This window comes from Scyliorhinus torazame, chromosome 9 (assembly GCF_047496885.1).
Source record: "Scyliorhinus torazame isolate Kashiwa2021f chromosome 9, sScyTor2.1, whole genome shotgun sequence".
NCBI classification, from domain to species: Eukaryota; Metazoa; Chordata; class Chondrichthyes; order Carcharhiniformes; family Scyliorhinidae; genus Scyliorhinus; species Scyliorhinus torazame.
The window spans coordinates 174,675,819-174,700,432 of NC_092715.1; the positions used below are offsets into that span (position 1 = coordinate 174,675,819).

The window sequence follows — 24,614 nt, forward strand, 5'->3', positions numbered from 1 at the left end:
TAGTGGTGGCAATGGATGCGGAGAAGGTGTTTGACTGGGTAGAGTGGGAGTACTTATGGGAGGTGCTGGGACGGTTTGGATTTGGGGTGGGTTTCATCGACTGAGTCAGGCTGCTATATCAGGCCCCGGAGGCGAGTGCGAGGACAAACAGGACGACTTCCGACTATTTTAGACTGCACCGCGGGACGAGACAGGGGTGCCCCCTCTCCCCACTGCTGTTTGCACTAGCTATAGAGCCGCTGGCAATTGCTCTGAGGGCTTCAGAGGGTTGGAAGGGGCTGGTTCTGGGGGGGAGGGGGTGGAGCATTGAGTTTCATTTTACGCAGATGACCTGCTCTTGTACGTTTTGGACCCGATGGGGTGGACGGAATCATGGCGACCCTGGGGGAATTCGGCCGGTTTTCGGGGTACAAATTGAATATGACAAAAAGTGAAATGTTTGTAGTTCAGGAGAGGAGCCAAGGGGACCGGCTGAGGGAGCTGCCATTCCGGTTAGTTGGGGACAGTTTCAGGTACCTGGGAATACAAGTGGCGCAGGATTGGGGTTGACTGCACAAGCTGAACCTGTCCTAGCTGGTAGATCAATTGCGAGGGGAGTTCCGGAGGTGGGATGCGCTCCCGCTGTCATTAGCTGGGAGAGTACAGACAGTTAAAATGACGGTCCTCCCGAGATTCTTATTAGTGTTCCAGTGTCTCCCCATTTTCATTCCACGTTCCTTTTTTAAGAGGGTAAGCAAGATCATTTTGGGCTTTGTACGGACAGGCAAGTCCCCGCGAGTGAAGAGGGTGATGCTTGAGTGGAACTGGGGGGGGAAGGGGGGCTTGCACTGCCGAATTTCAGCAACTATTATTGGGCGGCTGACATAGCCATGATAAGGAAGTGGGTGGTGTGTGTGTGTGTGGGGGGAGGGGGGGGGGCGCCTGGGAGCGGGTTGAGGGTACCAGTAGGTACCAGTCTGGGGGCGTTGGTGACGGCGCCTCTGCCGTTCCCGCCGGCGCGCTTCTCCACCAGTCCTGTAGTGGTGGCGGCCCTTCAGATCTGGGGACAGTGGAGGAGGCATGTGGGAGCAATGGGAGCATCAGTCTAGTCCTCGAAATGTGACAAACATCGGTTTGCCCCGGGGAGGTTGGACGGGGGGTTTGGGGTTTGGCGGAGGGTGGGGATTGACCGGATGGGAGATTTGTTTTTGGAAGGGAGCTTCCCTAGCTTGAGGGCGCTGGAGGCCAAGTTTGGGTTGACGAAGGGGAATGAATTCTGGTATATTCAGGTGCGGGACTTTTTGCGCAGGCAGGTGCCATCTTTTCCACTCTTGCCATTAAGGGGGATCCAAGATAGGGTAGTGTCTAGAGGATGGGTGGGGGAGGAAAGTGTCTCGGTTATTTACAAGGAGCTCATGGGGGCGGAGGAGACGCAGACCGAGTAGCTGAGGCATAAATGGGAGGAGGAGTTGCGAGGGGAGATTGAGGAAGGCCTGTAGGCGGATGTGCTGAGCAGGGTCAATGGGACTGCAACATGTGCCAGGCTTGGCCTGATTCAATTTAAGGTTGTCCACTGTGCCCACATGACAGTGTCCCAGGTGAGCTGATTCTTCGGCGAAGGGGACAGGTGTGTAAAGTGTCTGAGAGGACCGGCAGACCATGTCCATATGTTTTGGGCTTGTTCAAAACTTAGTTGATACTGGCAGGGGTTCGAGAACGTCATGTCTAGAGTACTGAACACGAGGGTGGCAATGAGTCCAGAGGTGGCGATTTTTGGGGTTTCAGAGGCCCCGGAAGTCCAGGGGGAGAAAGAGGCCGACGTCTTGGCCTTTGCTTCCCTGGTAGCCCGGAGACGGATACTTCTAGCTTGCATGGACTCAAAGCCCCCGAAGTCGGAAGCCTAGCAGTCAGACATGGCGAGTTTCCTGGGCTTAGAGAAAATCAAGTTTGCCTTGAGAGGGTCGTTGTTGGGGTTCGCCCGGAGGTGGCAACCATTCATTGACTTCTTTGCGGAGAGTTAATTGTCAGCAGGGGGGGGTTAGGGGAATGTAGTATAGGGGGTCAATTAGGCAGATCTGGGTGGGGCGGGCTACAGCAATTGCACTATGTTCTTTGTTTACTGTATAATCCTTTTGCTTTCTCGTTCTGTAATTCTACTGTTTACAATGCCAAAAAATACCTCATTAAAATTGTTTATTAAAAAAACAAAGTTTGGAAGGGTGTCTCCCGAAGGTGATTACCAGGCAGGCTCCGCGATGGAAAGACACTTGTTCTCGAATGGGAGGAGGTTATTGAATGTAGTCCCCAGTGGAGGGATGGGAGACAAGGTGGTGATGGCGCTGGAGGCGGAGAAGGCGTTTGATCAGGTAATGTGGAGTTACTTGATGCCGGTATTGGAGAAATTCAGGATTGGGCCCAAGTTTGTGGCATGGTTGCGTTGCTGTATAAGGAGCCAATGGCAAGTATGCACAAATTCCGGGTATTGCACACTACACCGGGGTATGAGACAAGGATGTCCAATGTTCCCCCCTTCTGTTTGCATTGGCTACAGAGCCCTTTGCCATTGCGCTGAGGAGCTTGGTGTTGTGGAACCCCACTAGTCACCGTCTACCATTCGGAAAAAGACCTTTTTACTCTAACTCTTTGCTTCCTCTCCATTTCAAGGCACTACCCGCAATTCCATGTGCTTTAACTTTACATAGTAATCGGCTATGTGAGACCCTGTCGAAGGCCTTCTGCAAGCCTAAATAAACCACATCCACTGGCTCTTTCTAGCTAACTCTACTAGTTACATCCTCAAAGAATCCAAGTAGATTTGTCAAGCATGAATTCTCTTTCGTAAATCCATGCTGACTTTGTCCTATTATTCCGTTGTTTTCCAATGCTCTTCTATAGAATCCTTGATAATCGACTCTAGCAACTTCCCCACTACTGACATTAGGCTGGTCACTGGTTTATCATTACCCTTTGCTTCATGCCACTGAGTCAATTCTGGTTTCAACATAAAACTTCCTTTGGATCCCATGAGGTTTTACTTTTCCAAACAATCTTCCATAGCATACCTTGTCAAGAATGTTGCTAAAATGAACTACATCAATGCTTCCCCTATTATGACTCCCGTGAAAATAAAATCCATTTAGTCAGACAGAACCTTCTTTTGTCAAACCCATGCGGACTATTATTGATTAATCAATGCCTTTTGAACCGATAATTAATACTATCCCTCAGATTTGATTTGCAATAATTTGTCCAACACGAAGGTTACGTTGACTGCTCTGTAATTAATGTCCCTTCTGCCATTTTTAAACAGTCCTCCAGAACCAGCAATGTAGCATGAAGTGATTGGAAAATGATGGTCTGTTATTTTCTCCTTTCCTCCTCTTAGCAGCCTGGAATACATTTCTGTCTGGAAATTTGTTGACTTTCAAAGTTGCTAAACTCCTTAATATTTCCTCTCTTAGTATGTTCATACTATCCAATATCCAACATAGCTCCTCAACAATCAGCAATCCCCTTCTCTTTTCTGAAGATAGAAACAAAGGCAAAGACTTTCTTCTTGTGTTCCAATAATCTGTTTGAGTTGTCATTCAAATGCACTGCATATTGAAAAAGACTTTCCATTCAAAAAAGAACAAAAAAAAATTATATTAATTCAAGTGACCAATCTTTTCTTTCATTCATTCATGGGATGTGGACCGTGCAGGCGAGCCCAGCAATAATTTTGCATGCCTAATTGCCCATGAGAGGGTGGTGAACGGCCTTCTTGAATAGCTGCAGTCCATGTGGTGTCGGCACATCCACAATGCTGTTAGGGAGAGAGCAGTAAAGGAACAGCAATATATTTCCAAGTCAAGTAGGTGAATGGCTGAGGGCGGCATGGCGGCGCAGTGGTTAGCACTGCTACCTCACAGCGCCAAGGACCCGGGTTCGATTCCAGCTCTGGGTCAATGTCCGTGTGGAGTTTGCACATTCTTCTAGTGTCTGCGTGGGTCTCATCCCCACAACCCAAAGATGTGCAGAGTAGGTGGATTGGCCACGCTAAACTGCCTCTTAATTGAAAAAAGATAATTGGGTACTCCAAATTTATTGGAAAAAAATAAAACAAATAAAAAAAGTAACCAGTATCTACTCTTGTCTGATCTGCGACCAAATTCTGTGCTCCAAAACTAAGATCACAACCTTAGTACACCCCTGAAGTACATCTCATGCTAAGATTCATTTGATGGTAGCATATCATATACATTAATTCTGAATCAGATCAATTTTGTTTCATTTGCTAGAAGGGAAACAAAAAAGTTACACATATCGTTCCACATTTTAGAAATGAAAAAGTAAACTTCAAAAGAATCCCATCTGGAACTGAACAGCTCATTAGGAGGCCGCTGCACAGTGAGTAAACACATTATAGTATATGGAGACTATTCACGGATCATCAAACCGGGAAAATGCAGTCAAGGACAATCGGAAATCATGCATTTAAGAGAACAGTAAAGCAAATTAAGGGTCAAAGAATAAAATTTTGTCACAGTAATTGCAAATGTCCAATGTCCTGTGACTTTTGTTGCTACGACAACCCACAATAAACAGAAGATGGCCTTGTGACCTCAAAGTTACTTGAAGGCATCAATGCTTAATCAAGCAGAATAGAAAGTTCACAAAACATCAAGGTGAAGTGCTTTTATTTTTAAATTTTAGAGTACCCAATTCATTTTTCCAATTAAGGGCCAATTTAGTGTGGCCAATTCACCGACCCTGCATATCTTTGGGTGTGGGGGCAAACCCCACGCAAACACGGGGAGAATGTGCAAACTCCACACGGACAGTGACCCAGAAAACCTGGGACCTCAGCGCCGTGAGGCTGCAGTGCTACCACTGCGCCACCGTGCTGCCCCAAGGTGAAGTGCTTGCATATAACAAACACCAGAGTTAAATTTGGATATAATTGTGGATACAAATTTGATTACTTAAATCAATTAACTCTATTGGACCAAATAAACATGTGTCATTAATATATTTAGATATATTTATTAATATATTTGGCTAGTTTGTAGCCATTCCAAAAGCAAAGTTTATAAATACAGAAAATTTCCTGAGAACATACCTAAAAATAACTACATTTCTAGAATTTGTAATATCAGAGATTACTAACTGTTTTGATAGCTACATAATACATATAAACCTGTGAATTCTTACACTGCATATTACAGGAAACCTTCCATGATTGTGTTAAATTTTTTGAGTACTGATATTTTACAGAAATCTGAATAATCATACAATTTATTACACAGATTATGCCACGTGTGGATTTTTAAGCCATGAAAGAGGGGTTGGGAGGGGTTAGGAGGGGGGAGGTTGTTAGGTAGGGGCATAGATGTGCGAATAAACAGTGTAATTTATCTTCCTCTAGATAGCATAACATTTCTTGGTGGGTAATGTTTTCACAGGTGCTTATTGTCCAAGTAGTCATTATTCATATAAGAGCATAAGAAAGTGCACAATACGGTTCCTTGTCTGCTCTGCTATTCAACATGATCTTCAGCCTCAATTCCTCTTTCCAACCTGCTCCCTCAAAAATCTCTCCATTTCAGCCTGAAATATATTTACCGATGTGGCATTGACTACCCTCTGGGATAGAGAATATGTAACATTCACAACCCTTGAGTGAAGAAAACTTTCTTCATTTCCATCCTATCCCCATTTCCTAGATTCCACAGCCAAGGAAAACAACCCTTCAGCATCTACCCTGTCAAGTCCCTCAAGATATTTCTCGTTTCCATTAGACCAATTGCTCTTCTAAAGTCCAGAGCATATCGTTCCAATTTCCTCAGCCTATCATTAGACAACACTCTCACCCCAGGAACAAATCTAATGAACCTTTACTGTACCACCTCAGAGGCAAATATATCCTTCCTTAAATATGGAGACCAAAACTGCACACAGAGTCAATGTTGGTTTGCGAAAGGGAAATTGTGTTTGACTAATTTAATCAAGTTCTTTGAATAGCAACATGAATGAAGAGGAACCTGTTGATGCGCTGTACTTAGATTTCCAGGAGGCATTTGCTGAGGTGTCACATGAAAGAAAAAGGAAATGGTGTAGGGAGTACCATACGAGTATGGACATAAAATTGGCTAACTAACAGGAAACAAAGTGTCAGTGTAAATGAGCCATATATGGTTTGGCAAGGTGTGATGAGTAGAGTGCCACAGAGATCATTGCTTTGGTCTCAATGGCACAGTGACAACGGCATGGGCCAACGGCACAGTGGCTAGGACTGCTGCCTCACAGCACCAGGGACCCGGGTTCAATGCTGGCCTTGGGTGACTGCCTGAGGGGAGTTTTTACACTTTCACCCCGTGTCTGCATGGGCTTCCTCTGGGTGGTCCGGTTTCCTTCCACAGTCCAAAGATGTGAAGATTTGGTGGTTATGGGCCAAGGTAGGGTGCACTTTCAGCGGGTCGGTGCAGACTCAATGGGCTGGATGGCTGCATTCAGCACTGTAGGAATTCTGAAAATACCTATTTAACAATCCATATCAATGACTTGGATGCAGGGACCAAATGATGGTTGGCAAATTTGCTGATGACACTAAAGAGAAGCGGGAAACTAAGTTAAACAATCGGGAGTCTGCAAAGGTACATAGATAGGACAGGTGAGTGGACAAAAAATGGGCAGATAGGCTATCATGAGACCTGCAAACAGTTTTGGTCCTCTTACTTAAAAGACATAAGGTCATAACACCCGAGCTTCCCAGCGTCGGATTTAGGGGGGACCGCAAAAATGCACTGGGGAATCCTTCTCAGAACTTTATAGACAAATGTTGCCCAGAATGTTAACCTCCTCTCAGCTACTCTGGGAACCATCCGTTAAATGAGATTTAAGTCAACTTCGAATGAGGTTCTGCAAGGGAAGAATTTGGATAACTATGCTAAACACCCAAACCGATCTCCCTACAGGACACCTCTGACCCGGCCCCACCCACCCAACCCCTGATCTCAGAGCCCCCAAATTAACCCCCCCCCCCCGCACCACTCCCCACCATGGTTTCTTACTTCTGACCAGACTACCCAGCATCCCCCACCCCGCTCTCCCATGTCCCCGCTCTCATGGCTCCACTGTAAATCTGCAACCAAAACTACAAATATTATTTTGTTGTTTGAAATCCCCAATAGAAAACAAAAGTATAACTCATCTCACTAAATCCAATGATTTCAAGGTGACCTTACTGTGATCTTGCTATAGATCAGTAATGCAGAACGTAATTTTCTGGTCAAGGTGCATGAGCTAGAACAGCTCAGGAGAAATGATGGATTAATGAATACATAAAACAATAAAATTTTTACAAAGTATTCCAAAAACACATCTTTATATGACATATTATGGGGTTGACGGTTGATCTGTATTATGCAAACTTTAATAATATGCTGAAACCATGTTTTTTTTTCTGTTGGAGTAGAGGCCCACGTTAATTTTCAAGTGTAAAAATTAGCTCACATTGGAAAATAGTTGGAGAAGCACAGATCTGGTGTTTCTTTTATTTAGGCTTCTGCATAGATGTTAAAAAGCAGTTGTGATCAGACACAGATTTGTCTCACCTTGTGCCCAATTACACCAGGTCCAGCTTCACCAAATATTGCCCTGATCGTAGCAGTCTGCTCCATGTACAGAGCTCCTATCATTCTCAATCTTTTCTTTCCAAGCACGTGGAGTGAAAGAAGCATAAAAAAACAGCAAGAACTGTATACCTGCTTTGTGGAGAAGCTGTCAGCCAGATGTACTGGTGATAGTTGTTGAATCTGCTTCTCACTATGCAATGGCATAGGGCTCAAGTAACAACCCAGAGATTATTACCTCAGAGTTTGTGTGTTTTAATTCAGAGTGAATTCCTGAAAGTCTCTCAGCAGAACATCATTCCTGGTTACACCCATGTTGTTGGTCTCTATCTGTACCATGACCACTGGAACCTCCTCCTCCAAGTCTGTCTCAAAGTGTTAGGATACCAGACCAGACCCCCAAACAATTTTCAATTTGTCAAATTGTGAGGAAAATATACTTCACCCCAGAGTGATGACTCAGACCAATAGATACCTTTTATGTTAAAACATACTTCTAAAAAATAAATTTTGAGTAAAATAAAACCCATGCAGACATGATGAGAAAGTGCAAATTCCACTCGGACAGTGATCCGGGACCAGGATTGAACCCGGGTCCTCAGTGCCGTAGGCAGCAGTGCTAACCACTGTGCTACTGTGCCGCCCTTGTTAAAACAAACCTAAACACAGAGTTAACCACATTAACATCAAGAACGGCTTTACAATTATCAGTTAAACAGTTCTTAAATAAAGGGAAAAACTTGGAACCTACCATCGACACCTGCCACTAATTCCAATTAAGTAATCCAACACAGTTCAAATGGCACTTATAAAGTTAACAAAACAGGTTACTTGCTCATCTGTGTAGACCTTTGGAGAGACGCTTTTGGGAGCAACCTGAAAATACTCCCGTCCTGTCAGACTCTTCTGCTCAACCTAATGGCATTTGGCAAAACTGCAAACTACGGGCAGATCTGGCTCCTCCCATTAATTACATCATCTGTATTCCACTGAGATGTCCCATCACCTGTTTAGCTAGTATTAAATACAATACCTCAAATTATCTATAACCTGCATTCAAAACAATGTCCCATTAGCTATCTCTCTGTAAACAAGGCTGGTTTTGCACAGTGGGCTAAACAGCTGGCATGTAATGCAGAATAAGGCCAGCAGAGCAGGTTCAATTCCCGTACCGGCCTCCCCGAACAGATGCCGGAATGTGGCGACTAGGGGCTTTTCACAGTAACTTCATTGAAGCCTTCTTGTGTCAATAAGTGATTATTATTATTAAATGGTTGGACTGAATGATTAACTCAACTTTTACGGCACCTTAATTACTGCTTTGGTAGACACATTGCTGGTATGCTTTTTAAACCAGGGTTTTAATAACATTAATGGTACAAATATGAAATGTAATGCATAACAATTTCTACATTCATCACACAAGTGGAGAGTAAATATCCTTAACTCTGGGACCAGCCAAGCAATATGAACGCAAGTACTCTCTGTCTGAGCCTTGGAGTATTGGTAGGCAATTGATGATCAAGTTATCCTTTACTCTCCACGGAGCTGGAACGTTGTGGCAATTGCAACATCCCTCTCAGCTGAAATTAGCAAATTCAACATGGAAGATAAAACTTTGGACCTTCAGCATCTGAATGGATTAGACGGTCAAAATGAAAATGCATTGAAGAATTGATCAAGGAGTGTCAACATTGATTTTGTCTATGTAAGTCGCAGGTGCCACCAATGCATTATTTTTCAAACTGTACAAATTGATTGTGTGTGGACCGGGCCAAGAAGAATCTCCATTTGAGAAGCAATTCTGAAATGATGCATGTTTCAGCAGTGCTATACTTACAAGATTATTTCTAAAAGGAAGAATTTTTCATCACATGATATTTCCCCTTTTAAAAGTTTAGGTATCTCTTAAACAGCAGAAAATATTGTTTGGATGTACTCACTTTCCTTTTCTATTGATTTTTTTATATCTGCCAGAGACACTCAAAAAGGCATCAGGGAGGATGTAAGAGAGTGACCTCAGATGATCCTCAGCAGCACAGCTGAGATTTTAAATTTCATAAGCAGAGAATCATGCACACAAATCAGTACTCCATTTTGATGCAGGCCCTCAAACACAACTCCCAAAACTTGGGTCTCAGTCATATTTTGGAGAAAGCATAGAAACATGATTTTACCTCAAAGCCATTAGAAACCAGTATAGTTGGTGTCAGTCACAGAATCTCTAGGGGACACGTTCACTAAATGAACAGCGATAGGCACCCAGAGTCCAGACATGTAATAAGGAAAGCAGAAAATGACTGATGATATTATCCTGGTTCTCCACAAGTTTCGCTCAATCAGCATTTCACCAAGACATTTAACACTGAGAGACATGCAATTGAAGTATTTGTGACTCATACCCATTAAATCTGGCAGAAATAAATTTAGGGATTGTCTATTCAAGTGCGAGTGCATTGTTAATTTTGTAATATGTGTTAATTATTGCCAAACTGGGAGGCATGGTGGCACAGTGGTTAGGACTGCTGCCTCGCGGCGCTGAGGACCCGGGTTTGATCCCAGCCCCAGGTCACTGTCCATGTGGAATTTGCACATTCTATCAGTGCCTGCGTGGGCCTCACCCCCACAACCCAAATATGTGCAGGGTAAGTGGATTGGCCACGCAAAATTGCCCCTTAATGAGAAATAAATAATTGGATACTCTATTTTCTTTTTAAATTTAAATTTTTTTAAATTATTGCCAAACCACCTCTCAAGAACGGAAAATTAGCTTTCACATAAGTGTAATCTAATTTCTTCAGATATTAAATTGTTGGCTTTTAAAAAGTTGAAACATTTAAATAAAACTTTGCTTTTACTCTTTCTCTCTTAATCTTATCTTTCTTGTTATCTCTTGATTTTGCTTTCTGTGCATGATTTGGCATTGAATTCTAACTTACTCAGAGTAAGAGCCAGGAAGCGTGTCCAGAAGGATTCTTAAATCTGACTGGTTAATGAGAGACACAATTGCTTGTCCTGTTCTCAAAGGTCCAAGATCGCTCTGGAGCACACTGCATTGCTTTGGATTTTTAATTTTCACAAATTTCAGTGAAAAGACCCATGGAAAGCCGATGGGAAAGTCAAAGTGTAATTAACAGCGAGGACTATTTATTTGCCTCAAAATCCAGGCCACTGTGAACACCGCCCATTAAATTGGCAACTAGGCCTCCAAACATTTTCATAGAGCACAAAATGGCCTCTTGAGCTAAAGAGAACTACTTTTTTCAGTTAAACTCAGAAGAGTAGCTCTGCTTTGTGTCAGATGATTAACTGTCTGTTCATGAGTGGCTGGTATCAGAGTATTTTGAAGGCTATGAAAAGGCCCAAGATAATGTCAACAGGTCTGTCACTCAGTGGGTTAATATTGTATCCGGAGAGTTACCACACTTCAGCAAACAGATGATGGATCGTGTGGGTGAATTAATTTCTTTGCCCCCAAACATTTATCCCATGTAACTGAACTGAAGTCTACTGTCCAAATATAATATGATTATGTGGAAAATCCTAGAAATGGATACAAAATTCCAAACTTCTTTATTCTTCAATGTTTGTTAACTCTACATGATATTAAAAAGAATAGTGTTCAAATGTGAACAAATGAGAGACAAATGTGAAGAAAGGATAAGAGAAAGAAAACAGATGAGGAACTTGTGCATTAGTCTGCTGTAACATGACGAGTCCTGTGCCAAAACACAGCCAGATATCAAACAGATGGAATAGCTGAAACACCAACAGAAACTTAACAACCAAATCAGTCACATTAATCACAATGGTCGTCAGCGAAGACCTAACAACCAAGTTGAAAATTAATTTAATGTAACTATTAGTTCGTCATGGAGACATATTTTTGGAAGGTACCAAGGTACCAAAATTTTCATTCCCATTTCCCAGTGAATACCACCAGTAAGATTGTGTGTCAAGTAGAACTCTGAAAATAGGTGCTGTCTGTATGCATGGCCTCGAAACCAGCTGCCCAAACATGCACAATAAAATCAAATGCTCTTGTTTTTTTTCTTAAGCAAAAACATTCTAAGCATTCATTTACTTCTGTTCACAATGAATTCAATGTACTCTCGCCATTTATTTTAATAGGTAACGCCTATCAAACAATGCCTATTAGTCATACTTTCTCCATTGGTGACCACGTAGTGCACAGAATGTGTTCACTGCAGACTCTCTCCTGATGCCACTTTCCACTTTTCTCCCAAAGTCCACAGTACCTGCTTTAATGGTAATTTAATACTTTCTGAGGTAAAAAATGTCACACTTCTGGGTTCTACTTGAAATTAATCTTTTCCAAACAGTTTGAATCACACATGTTCAGAGGAAAAATAAGTAAATAAATTCCATGGCATTCTCTTGGACTCTGTCTCAATAATTTGCAAAAATATCATTCTGAATGTGCTCTATGGCTCTTTAATTCTACTCCTGTTTGCCCTTCAGTTAATTCAGTGAAGGGCAGAGAAAATGAATGAAAGTTGGATTATCTCTGTTATGAAGGACACAGTGCTAGCAGCATCATCCTCACACCAACTGCACAGGAGTAAATGTGTGTTGTTAAACAAAACATGTTTTATTTCTAGATGGTAACTTACATTTCATTCCACAAACTTTTACTACATTGTAAAGTTGATTAATTACAGGAACCCTCCACAGAATTTAGGGCAAGCAGTATGGCACACTTGGCTTTGTAAATAAAGGAACTGAATTCAAAATTGAAGAATTTGTGTTGAACCTTTACAAGTCAGTGCACTACATTTAGGAAGAATTTCAATGTCTTGGACAGGATACAATGGAGGTTTAGTAGAAAGATACCAGGGATGAGGAATTTCAGGTATCCGGAGAGATTGTTGCCCATAGAACAGAATAGGTTAAGGGGAAACATAACTAAAGTATTCTAAATTCTGATGAGTTTTGATAAAATTAACAGGGAGCAACTGTTTTTTCTGGCAAGTCGGTCAGTAAGCAGAAGTGACAGATGTAAAATAATTTGCCATGGAACTAGAGGAGAATTGGGGAGACACTTTTTCCACATAAGGACTGTTAAGGTCTGGAATCAACACCACAGGAAACTTTCAAAAGGGACAGTATTTGGAGGACTAAGCTACAGGGCTATGAGGACAAAGTTGGGATGTGAACAACTCTTTCAAAGACAAAAGGGGCGAAAGGCACCCTTCTCCGCTGTAACATTTTATGGCCAGGATTTTACCATTTGTACAGCAGTCCCAATGCCAAGAGGAAATTTTTCTACACCTGAATTGTAGAGGTCTCCCTGCTCATAATTTTTAATTTTGAATGCATACAACTCGTGAATTGTAAAAATTCCATTTTCATGGTCAGGAAAATAAATAAACCAGTCAAGACTTCTCATCAGGGTTTGCCTCCAGGAAGGAGCTCATGCACTGTTAGCAATTAAATGCCACCCATTAGTGCAGGATCAAACCCTTTCCTTCTTGGCCTTCGTTAGAATTGGCGAAGAATGTAAAGGATTCCCCACACCCAGACTGCACGCAGAACAAACAAACAAACAAATGCAGCTGTGCTGCTCCCTGTGATCTGCAAAAAGTAGAAGTATATTAACAGACTTAAGCTTACTCCATGGCCTTCACAGTTTGAAATTGAGAATTTGGAAATATAAAAATAAAATATCTTCCCCCTATCTTGTTGCAGATATAGACTGGAGTAAGCAATGACATAAGTGATTGACTTACAAGTGATCGATTGTATCGCAAAACAAAATCAACCTAATTTCCTTTTTACTGGTTGTCTCAAGTTTGGGGTAGATACAGAAATTGGCGATGGGATGAAAAATCTACTCTTGCCAAAAGATCAGCATATGACATTATTTATAGGTGGATGTTTAATGAGAATCATGGATTGGTTGCTGCAAAGAATACAGCCTTTCAGTCCCTCATGTCCATGCCAGAACTCTGCAAAACCAACTCAGCTAGTCCCATTCCCCCATCTTTTCCCTGTTACCCTGCTATTTAAAAAAAAATCTTCAGGCAATTATTACATGGACTTATGTAAACAGCAATCGAGTCTGCCTCCATCACACACTCAGGTAGTGCATCCCAAATCCTAACGATTCACTGTACAATAAACCAGGATATACGGGGCACACTTTCATAATTTGTGGATGACACAAAACTTGGAAGTACTGTGAACTGTAAAGAGGACAGAGATGGAATTCAAGAGGAGATAGGCAGGTTGGTGGAATGGGCAGATGTGTGGCAGATTAAATTTAATGAAGAGCAGTGTGAAGTGATAATTTTGCGGAGGAAGAACATGGGAGAGATAAAACAAAGGATACAATTCTAAAGGGGGTGCTGGGAGAGGGAGGCCTGGGGGTGCATTTGACTATTGAAGGATACAGGTCAAGAAAAGCAGGAATGTTGATATCAATCCTTGGGGAACACCATTCTATATTTTCTTCCTGTCTGACAAGTAAATGTTCACCACTGCTCTCAGTTTCCTGTCATTCAGCTAACTTCATATCCATGCTGCTACTGTCCCTAATATTCCATGTGCTTTAACTTTGCCGACAAGGCTCTTATATGGAACGTCTTTTGGAAGTTCACGTACACTAGAACACAATCAAGATAATCAAGCACAAGTTGCCTTTAATAAATCTGGTTTCCTCAATTAATCCACATTTGTCCAAGTGTTAATGCTGTCCCAAATTAAGTGTTCCCACCACCAAGTTTAAACTGGCTGGCCTACAATTGTGTTTATCATTGCACCCTTTTTGAACAGGGTGTAACATTTGAAATTCATTAGTCTCCTGATACCACCCTTGTATTCAAGCTGGGACATAAGCTTTTGAATGCAGCAGCCTTAGTAATATTTCCTTCTAATCAATTTTTAGCCCAAACAGGGATTTGACTACCTCTTCTTTCACTGTGACTTTGACAGCACCTTCTTCCCCTTTAAAGACAGATGCAAAAAGTACTCAGACATACCTCTGCCTCCATGTAGGAATCTCATTATTGGTCCCTATTCAGCCCCACTCTCCCCCTACTGCAACATGTTGATCAGAACCGAATAGATAACCCCTGAAAAATTAAGCACGTTATGGTCAGAACGGTGAGACTTCAAAACAAATCTCGAAATTAAAATATTGTAATATATAGGCTATGCTTTCCAGTTAAGTAACATGGAAGATGTTTGCACTCAGCTCCATCTGGGCCAGCTAGGTATTTTGTCAGCATTTTTATTCCAACAAAATAAGGCAAATTTCAATGTTCAAGGGAAGACAAGTGCGCATTGTAAATTAACTTTAAATTGAACATCTAACTCAAAAGGTAGATATGCGAACATGACAAGTAAAGGGCAATGGCTCAATACTCCAGAGCATGACTTTGGAACGTACCTTGTACATACAGCTTTTAATTATGAATCATAACTATTCAGATCACATATTTCTGTTGTATAATTGCAGGGTCTTTTCTCAGCACTGCAAACAAATCAGTTTTTGATCCTTTTTGAATTTGCTGTTGAGGGCAGCACAGTGGCGCAGTGGTTAACACTGCTGCTTCACGGCACCAAGGACCCGGGTTCAATCCCGGCCCCAGGTCACAGTCATGGGGGTTTGCACGTTCCCGCCGTGTCTGCGTAGATCACAGCCCAAAAAGATGTACAGAGGATTGGGCACGCTAAATTACCCTTTAATTGGAAAAATAGAATTGGGTACTCTAAATTTATTTTTAAAAACAGAAATTGCTGTAAATCTGCCACATTAAAAAATGTCATTGATGAGCTCCTGTAGTTATTTACCAGTTGAGCCACACAGATTATGCAGAAATTCCCTGCAAAGGTCTTAACATAGTACAAGGAGGAAACACTCACCAAATCTCATTGAGATTGTGATCATAGTTTGGATCTGGGATGAATTGTTGCCCCCAAATTATGTCTATATTGTATGCTTTTTTGGTATTACTGACAATATACACACACTCAAATACTGAATTTTAATATTGGAATTCTCATAGAAAATGCTTACATTGCAGATTCCAATGCAGTGTGGGACTACATCATCTTTGATAGATCCAAACTCCTGCTGTAAAGAAGAAAGGCATCAGGAGCAATTGTGTGCACGCCACTGGTCACAATGTACACTGAGTGCACATGCGCAATTTGATGCCTTTCCAGATAGTTACAGCGAATATATAAAGTTCAGTGGGTAAGTGAAGAAAAAAGTAAAGAGAGAGCACGAGAAGAAACTAGTATTAATATTAAAGGCAATCCAAAAATTGGCATATAAAAGGTAAAAATTATGATAAAAGGAATGGAGCCAATTAGGAATCAAAAAGGGAATGTTATGCATTGAGACAGAGGGCATGACTCAAACTATATGCCTATTTTCTATCTTTCTTTACAGTAGAAAAGGATGCTGCCAAAGTCATAATGAAAGAGGAGGTAGTGGAGACATAAGTTTAAAAAAGGCTCTCTGTTCTTGAAGTTTATTAAGTCACCAGGACCCATTAGGTGCATTGGAGGATGCTGAAGGAAGTACGGGTGGAATCTGAAGAGGCACTGGCCATAACCTTCTGGTATTCCTTTGATACAGGGATGGTAGCAGAGAAATTGGAGATTTATAGATGTTACACCGTTGTTTCAAACAATCTGCAAGGATAGGCCCAGCAACTATGGGCAGTCAGCTTATTCTCAGAGGGAAAGGAGAGAGCTTTAGTGAGAGGTACATTGACGTTCAAAAGACATTTGATAAGTATCACATAACAGACTTGTCAGCAAAACTAAAACACATGGAATAGAAGGGATTGTGGCTAATAAGTATGTTTCTGTCACTTGATTAGAGTTAGCTTAATCAGGCACAGGCAGAAACAATTCAGAAGGCAAAAAGTAAAGCGGGACTTTGAGAAAAAAAATACACACAAATTCAAACTCTGAATACACTGGAACATTGAGATAGAAACAAAGGAGAATTTAGAACACAACAGCTAAATCAGGACTGCACAGATTAATTACATACATCAAGTGATGAACATAGTCTATCAGGCATTTCTTGACTGATGTGACTAATGTTCCCTAGCTTTCTGCTGCAAGATGAACGTGAATCAATACAAAGGAATTGATATTAACAACCTAAATATGCACCCCATCCAATCATTCCATCGTGTTACTGCTACATTTTCTGTTCCTACATTTATAGCAATGTCTCCTATTAATCTGTAAGAAATAATACGACTATGAGCTTCATTGCTTAAGCTGTCTAGCAAACGATAATGCAAAATGATCCATAGTTATCAGCCACAAGCTAAAAGGTCATGGATTAAACCGCCACTCTGGATATATGCACACAAAAGTTAGGCTGATGTTTCAGTACATCACTGAAGGAGAATTGCAGTCAGAAGTGCTGACTTTTGTTCATTAGTTCAGCTGGGTATTAAAGATGTTTGAAGAGAGGTTCTTTGGAGTGGAGGACAAGTGTGGGAGGTGCGACGGAAGCCCGGCAAACCACGCACATATGTTTTGGTCGTGCCCGGCACTGGAGGGTATTGGAAGGCAGTGACGGGAGTGATTTCCAAGGTGGTGAAGGCCCGGGTCAAACCAGGCTGGGGGCTAGCTCTATTTGGAGTTGCGGATGAGCCGGGAGTGCAGGAGGCGAAAGAGGCCGACGTTGTGGCCTTTGCATCCCTAGTAGCCCGGCGTAGGATTCTACTCATGTGGAAGGAGGCGAAACCCCCCGGACTGGAGGCCTGGGTAAACGATATGGCGGGGTTCATAAAACTGGAGCGGATAAAGTTTGCCCTGAGAGGATCGGCTCAAGGGTTCACCAGGCGGTGGCAGCCATTCCTCGACTACCTAGGGGAACGTTAGAGGGAAGACAGATGACCAGCAGCAGCAACCCAGGGGGAGGGGGGGTAGAAGTTTTAGTTTATGTTAAACGATTAGATTACCATGTTGATTAGCCATTTGTTTATTGTTAAACTTTCTTTACTGTTATGTTTGATCTGTAAAGGGAAAAAATTTTGATCGAAAAAATTTTCAATAAAACATATTTTTAAAAAAAGATGTTTGAAGAGCAGAGAATTCTCTTAAGTGTCCTGGTCAAAACCTCTCACTCACATTCAACAGCATTAAACCAATTATCTGGTCATTTTTCACATTGCTATTTGTAGGATCTAATGGTGTGTGAGTTGACCACCATTTTTGGCCTTGAAAGTATTTATTGGCTTTGGAACACTTTGGGACTACTAGACAACAAAAAAGGTTTTATATACAAGTGAAAGTATATACACCATATCTTAATCCAAACCCAATATTTAAATTGCCCTATAACTTGAAATTTTTCCAGTAGATTGCATCAAGCCTGTAACCATACTGACAGTCCTGCCCTTTTAATTGAACACCTGAGTATGTTTTGTATGAACTGGTATATACAGACTGTTTCTCTTTAATGCTGTTAATTAAATGTTCTTAAATACTGGATTCCACTTGTTATGTTACTGATATTCCTTAATATGTTAGAAAATGTAATTTTTGCAGTGCAATAGATGACTTGAATTCTGAGCTATTCAATATGGAACAGGGAAAAAGTAAATCACAATGACCTGCAAGTCTCAAAGTCAAATCCACAGAATCAGGTTTGCCTAGAAAGTAGTAATGATGATTAACTACCTCTTGCAAAATATGAGCTCCCCTGATAAAGCGGGCGGAGGACCCTTAACAGTAATTGGCTTTGTATAAATGGAGTCAGCCAGTAAGGCACTGACTAGAGAAGACCCAGTAGAGAACTACTGGGGCTGTAAATAAAAGTATGTTTTTACTTTGACCGATTTGGTGTGGACTCTTTGTTGCCCTGACAAAACTCTCCTTCCTTTCTTTTCCACCTCCTCTCCAAATTACAAAGTCTCCCAGGAGCACTGCAATACCATATTTGAGGACGCTCATGTACAAGGCTTCAAAGCAAATATCACTAGGGCACCACAACTGAATCTAAAGCTATCCATTTGACTATGTTTTGACCGACTGGGTGTCTACTCTTCGTGGCCCCATACAATCTGGCGAGGAGGAAAAGACTGGTTCACTATCGACGCTGCTGAGCCACCTCCCCATACCTCTTGGATACAGGTTGGAAATTTGCTTTATTCGGCCTCTTTTCCAGACGTTTTGATAGGTTTGACGCCGGGCTGGAATATTAGAATCCGTATACACAAAGAATGCATTACTTTTTCCAGGCCAACAATATCACAAGAGAACAACCGCCAGTTCGGAGTGATACGGAGCCTTATATACCCAGCGACCCCACACACAAACTTGCAATGAACTTGGCTTTAGTGGGGCAACATTTCAACCCAACCCCATTCGAGAAAGTACTGAATCCCCAGTTATTGCAGTCAAGCTTAATTTGTCCAACCATGGAGACTACCGTGCCAGTTCCAGTTTAATACAGCTGAACGGACCCCAGGTGAGTCTGTCAACGAGTTTTAGTCGAGTTTACGTAAAGACTCAGAAATCTGTAAATATGGTGCTGCCCGATCTGAAATGCTACGTGAACGTTTGCAGCATTAGCAATGTGGCCCCTCTGAAGAAACTACTAGCCGAACCTGCCTTGACCTTGCAAAAGGCCATCCAAATTATGCTGTCCCGTGAAAGTGCAGAGCGTGGGGTACACGAGATGGAAGTGAACACCCTAGGGCTTGAACCCTCTCGTCAAGGGTCCCCTCCTTGAACTGCCACCTTTCCCTCGACCAAATGCCGTAATATGCCCGATCCGGTGGCCGTAGATAGAACCTTCCTGTTGGGAGATTTCATCCCCGGAGTCCGCAGACGGGGAGAAGTTAATGTGGGGCTTTTGGTCACCGACCCCAGCGTAAATACAGGCCATGAGTGAACCAGTGGTCCAGGTGCCATGGTAGGCAAACGCAGCCCAGGGTCCGTACTTTCCATTTAGTTGAGCCAGACGAGGAACATGACCCAGGCGCCCCCATTAAAGCTGCAGTGCGGGTGAATGGACACCTGCTCGATATGGAATTGGACACTGGCACGGTGGTCTCCGTAGGTGGAGAAAAGACGTTTGATCGCATTAAACTGGGGATTCGGACTTTGGATTTGACGGACAACCAGGCCAGGAGATCGTTAGCAATCGCAGGAACTAACATCAGCCCGATGGTTTATGGGTACCAATTGGTGCACCTTCTGCTCGCTGTGGTAAAGGGCTATGGGCCCAGCCTGTTGGGCAGTGAGTGGTTGCGCCATCTACAACTGCACCGGCAGCACATCCTCCAGATGGGTCCTGATGGTTTGGGCGAGGTATTAGGGAAATACCCCTGAAGCGTTCCAACCTGGATTGGGGGTGATAAAAGGGGCCATAGCCCGCATACAGGTCGACCTAGAAGCCGTGCCATGGTACTTCCAGGCACGCCCATTTCCCTGTGCCTTTCTGGAAAAGGTGGAGACAGAGCTCAGTCAGTTGGAGTCCTTGGGTATCAGGCCCGTCCTATTCGCTGATTGGGCAGCACTGGTGGTACCAGTAATGAAGCCAGACAAAGCGGTTCATATGCGGGGACATGGGTAAAGATGGGTTCTCTGTTGGACCGCTACCCCATGCCCCACATTGAGGATCTCTACACTAAGCTTGCATGCGGGCATTTATTCACGAAGCTCAATATGTGCCACGCCTATTTGCAGCCCATGTTGGATCCTGCCTCCTGCAAAAATGTCACCATCAATACACACAGGGGCCTGTACAAGTATACGCCGTCGCCTTTTGGAGTATCCTCCACCTGTGCTATTTTCCAGCGTGTAATGGAGAACATCCTGCGAGGTTTGCCACGGGTGGCTGTTTATTCAGATAACGTGCTGGTCACGGGGTTCTCTAAGCAAAAATACTTGGACAACCTGGAGGCTGTGTGAAAGTGGTTCGAGATTGGTGCCCAGTTACAAGCAAAGTGAGTATTTTGTGCGAGGGAGGTGGTCTACCTCGGCTATCTGGTGGACCACGGAGCTTTGCGCCCCGTCGTGGAGAAGGTGCACATCATCCAGCAGGCCCCATCCCGAATGAAGTCTCAGAACTTTGATCTTTCCTTGGACTCATTAACTATTACGGAAAGTTCAGGGCGGTACATGGCACAGTGGTTAGCACTGGGACTGCAGCGCTGAGGACCCAGGTTTGAATCGCGGCCCTGGAACTCTGTCTGTGTGGAGTTTGCATATTCTCCCTGTATCTGCGTGGGTTTCACCCTCACAGCCCAAAGATGTGCTGGTTAGGTGAATTGGCCACGCTAAATTGTCCCTTAATTGGAAAAGAAATAATTGGGTACTCTAAAATTTATTTCAAAAACTATTGCGGCAAGTTTCTCTCAAAGGTTGTGACTACATTGGCTCCCTCACACCTTACGAGTTTTCTAGACATAGGTATGAAAGTATGCCGCCAGCAGGAGCAGCAAGGGCATTGCCCCACTCGGTGTCGACCTTCCAGACACTTTGTATCAGTTGACTCTGTGTTTGTTTGAAACTTCGCCGGCGGTGCCCAGTGGATCCCCGGCATTATCCTTTGCCAGACAGGACCGGTTTTTTTTCAGGTGCAAAAAGTGTCATACTATGTGAAAGCACCTTGACCATATTCAGTCAGGGAGACCACTTCTTCAGAAAATTTCTCATTCTCGGAAACCTCTTCTACAATCACATCTGCTGCCTGATCAGGCCACAGCGGAACGCCCAAGGTGGTCAAGACGCCAAGATGGCGGAGGTCATCGACTCAGAGATGGAGACGCAGGAGGTCTGCGATGGGAAACCCTCGGATCCAGAACCTCAGGAATTTCAGCTGCCACGGTGTTAGGGTCGGAAGTCGCATTCACTTTAGAGATACACTCCGCCTGATCCAGCACTTGGGTATGCGACGCCCAGCCAGACGGCAAAAGGGTCTGATGCCTGATTTGTTATGTTCTAGGTGTAACATAAGCGGCTTCGTTGTGGTGCACTTATCAAATGAAGGTTCAGATGTGGAGATAACTTCAACATGTTTATTAAACTATTCACACTTCTATTACTCGGGTTCGACACTACTGCTAATCCTACTTTAGCTGCCCAGACTGACTAACCAGTTGCTGCAATCCAGGTGGTGGGTGTAATATTGAATCAACCCTGTGTCTCCACTCACTGACTGTCTCCACTGGAAAGAGGCAGATCATGTGTGTGGTGTCCTTTATATATGGGTTGGTGTAATGCCCCCCTGTGGTCGTGTCACCTCTGTGTGTATCATGAATGTCCATTGGTCGTGTCCTATCTACCTGATCTATTGGTTGAGTGTGTGTGTGATGTCTTTGGTGCTCCCTCTAGTGTCTAGCTAGCCTCCATGTATTTACATTGATGCACATTACCACAACGCCGTCTTTTGCCACGGTCTTCGGAGGTTTCTTCGGACTTGGGTGTGGGTGTGCCAGGGTCAGGTATTATCCGCACTGGTCTTACGGGGTAGGGATGATTAACGACCACCCCCCTCTGCAAATTGCAAAGACTCAACAAGTCCAAGGAGCAACACGGTGGCACAATGGTTTGCACTGCTGCCTCTCAACTCCAGGGACCCAGGTTCAATTCCCGCCTCAGGTGACTTGTCTGTGTGGAGTTTGCACTTTCTGCCCATACTGCGTGGATTTCCTCCGGGTGCTCTGGTTTCTCCCACAGTCCAAAGAAGTGCAGGTTAGGTAGATTGCCATGCTAAATTGCCTCTTAAGTGTCCAAACGTTTAGGTGGGGTTACTGGGTTACGGAGATAGGGTGGAGGCATGGGCTTAAGTTGGTGTTCTTTCTAAGGGCTGGTGAAGACTCGATGGCACGAATGGCCTCCTTCAGCACTGCAGGGATTCTATGAGGAGCACTGATATCCCATATTTGAGGACCTTCATGTACAAGGCTTCACAGTGAATATCATTAGTGCACCACAACTGAATCTAAAGCTATCCTTACCTCACCAAAAGCATACTTTCTAATATGGGTCACTGGAAAGCAATTGGGTACAGGTACTTGGGCTGATTTCTTTCTCTCTAATCCAGTTGAATGCACTTTTAAAGAAAATTTTCAATAGTTACTGCTTGTTTAAATTGGCATCAATCAAATCACTAACATTGGACAATACTTTCCGAGCCCTGGCTTCTCGAACCATGTAGTGCTCAGCTGCGAATAACCCTTATATGATGCTAAAGTTTGGCATTTGGATTCAGAATTACACAGAAGCTGGATGAAACCAATCAACAAAGAACACCTGAACCACTTTGATATGGGCAAATTCAAGTATGCAGCATTTGTAATAAGAAAAAAGTTTTAGTTTATTATGAAGCTTACTAAATATTTTTACTACATACTGGTAAAACAAACATAAGGAAATGTATCTGGGACAACTCAGTGGCACAGTGGTTAGCACAGCAGCCTCACATCGCTGAGGACCCGGGTTCGATCTGGCCCTGGGTCACTGAGTGTAGAGTTTGCACATTCTCCCATATCTGTGTGGGTCTTACCTCCACAACACAAAAAGATGTGCAGGATAGGTGGATTGGCCACGCAAATTGCCCCTTAATTGGAAAAAATTAATTGGGCACTCGACTTTATTTATTTTTAATGTATCTGGAACACAAAGTCACTCTGGTATTTCTGGCTATTTCATTAGCTTACGTGGCTGACTGAACAAATGGGAAAATATAGCATGAAACGGATTGTTAGTATCACCACAATATGATAATAAGCTACTGCAGCTTCATACTCAAGTGAAAATGAGCCTTGTTGCCAAAATGTCAAATAAAAAACTGAAATTGGATATGAAAACAGTTTGCAATTTAACATAAGTGCAACCAAATTCAGTGCTCTGAATCCAGCAGTACCAGTAGCCCGTTCTTGAAAGTTTGTGATCTGGACTTCATCTTGATGATTGAGGAGTGCAACTTTCAAAACAACGCTATTTAAATGCTTGGATAGTGGTGGGTATGATATATGCACTCCCACAAATCTCATGTAACTGCATTCAGGTGTGAGATGCTGGTAGCAATAATATTCAAATCTGAAATTAGCACCAAGATTACCTTCAGGAATGAACGGGCCTTCTGGTATTGCCAAATCTGCAAACTCCCATTAATTTTCTGATCTTAGACATTTTTTTGTAAAAAGGTGACTGAAACTTCTACTTAGTCCTACGCTTATTAATAAAGCTCGATAGATGTTGAAGCATCAAAAAGCATTGATAAGGCCAACTCAACATAAATCTAGTATTCACATAAAGATCACATTCACAAATATCAAAGCAAAAGGATTTCAGACATAATAATTTGAGCGATACATCTATTCATCTATTCAAAAGGTGTATTTAAATAATAATCTTTATTGACACAAGTAGACTTACATTAACATTATAATGAAGTTACTGTGAAAAGCCCTTCGTCGCCACATTCCGGCACCTGTTTCGGGTACACACAGGGAGAATTCAGAATGTTCAAATTCCCTAATAGCATGTCTGTCGGGACTGATGGGAGGAAACCGGAGGAGAACGTGCAGACTCCGCACAGACAGTGACCCAAGCCAGGAATTGAACCTGGGACCTTGGCGCTGTGAAAGCCTTAGTGCTAACCACTTTAAAGCAATCAACTTGATTAACACGCTGGGTAGACATGAAAATGGCTGCTTAACTCTTCACTTATTTATGCACTTATCTCAGTGGAATTCAATGAAATAAAGCTTTCATTGACGGAAAGTTCCAAAACGTGTCAAAGCCAATAAACACATTTGTTGCCAAATATGGTGGTCAATTTGCATACAAGAAGTCCTGCAAATAGCAATGTAAAAACGCCCAGATAATCTCGTTAAGTAGAATGGATTTAGGGATGAATGTTGCCGGGGGAGATTTCTCTGCCTTGAAATAATGCAGCTCAATCTTATGCATCCACCTTAACTAGCAGACAAAAGACAACAACCTCTGATAGTGCAGCACTTCTTCAGTACTGCACGAAAATGTCTCGCAAGTATCAGAAAGTCA

General features: G+C 42.8%; 1 protein-coding gene across 4 annotated transcripts in view; it reads right to left on the bottom strand.

Moving 5' to 3' along the window:
• The window catches only part of ror2 (receptor tyrosine kinase-like orphan receptor 2), a 324,120-nt gene that overhangs the window by 221,091 nt on the left and 78,415 nt on the right, over positions 1 to 24,614 (bottom strand). The window contains exon 1 of one of the 4 annotated variants that reach the window (XM_072516835.1): positions 14,594 to 14,633. The exons of the other annotated variants lie outside the window; for them this stretch is intronic. Coding sequence (XP_072372936.1) covers positions 14,594 to 14,618 — 25 coding nt within the window. The 5' untranslated portion in view covers positions 14,619 to 14,633. Of the gene's footprint in view, positions 1 to 14,593; positions 14,634 to 24,614 lie in introns of those variants that run through there. 4 annotated transcript variants of the gene reach the window in all.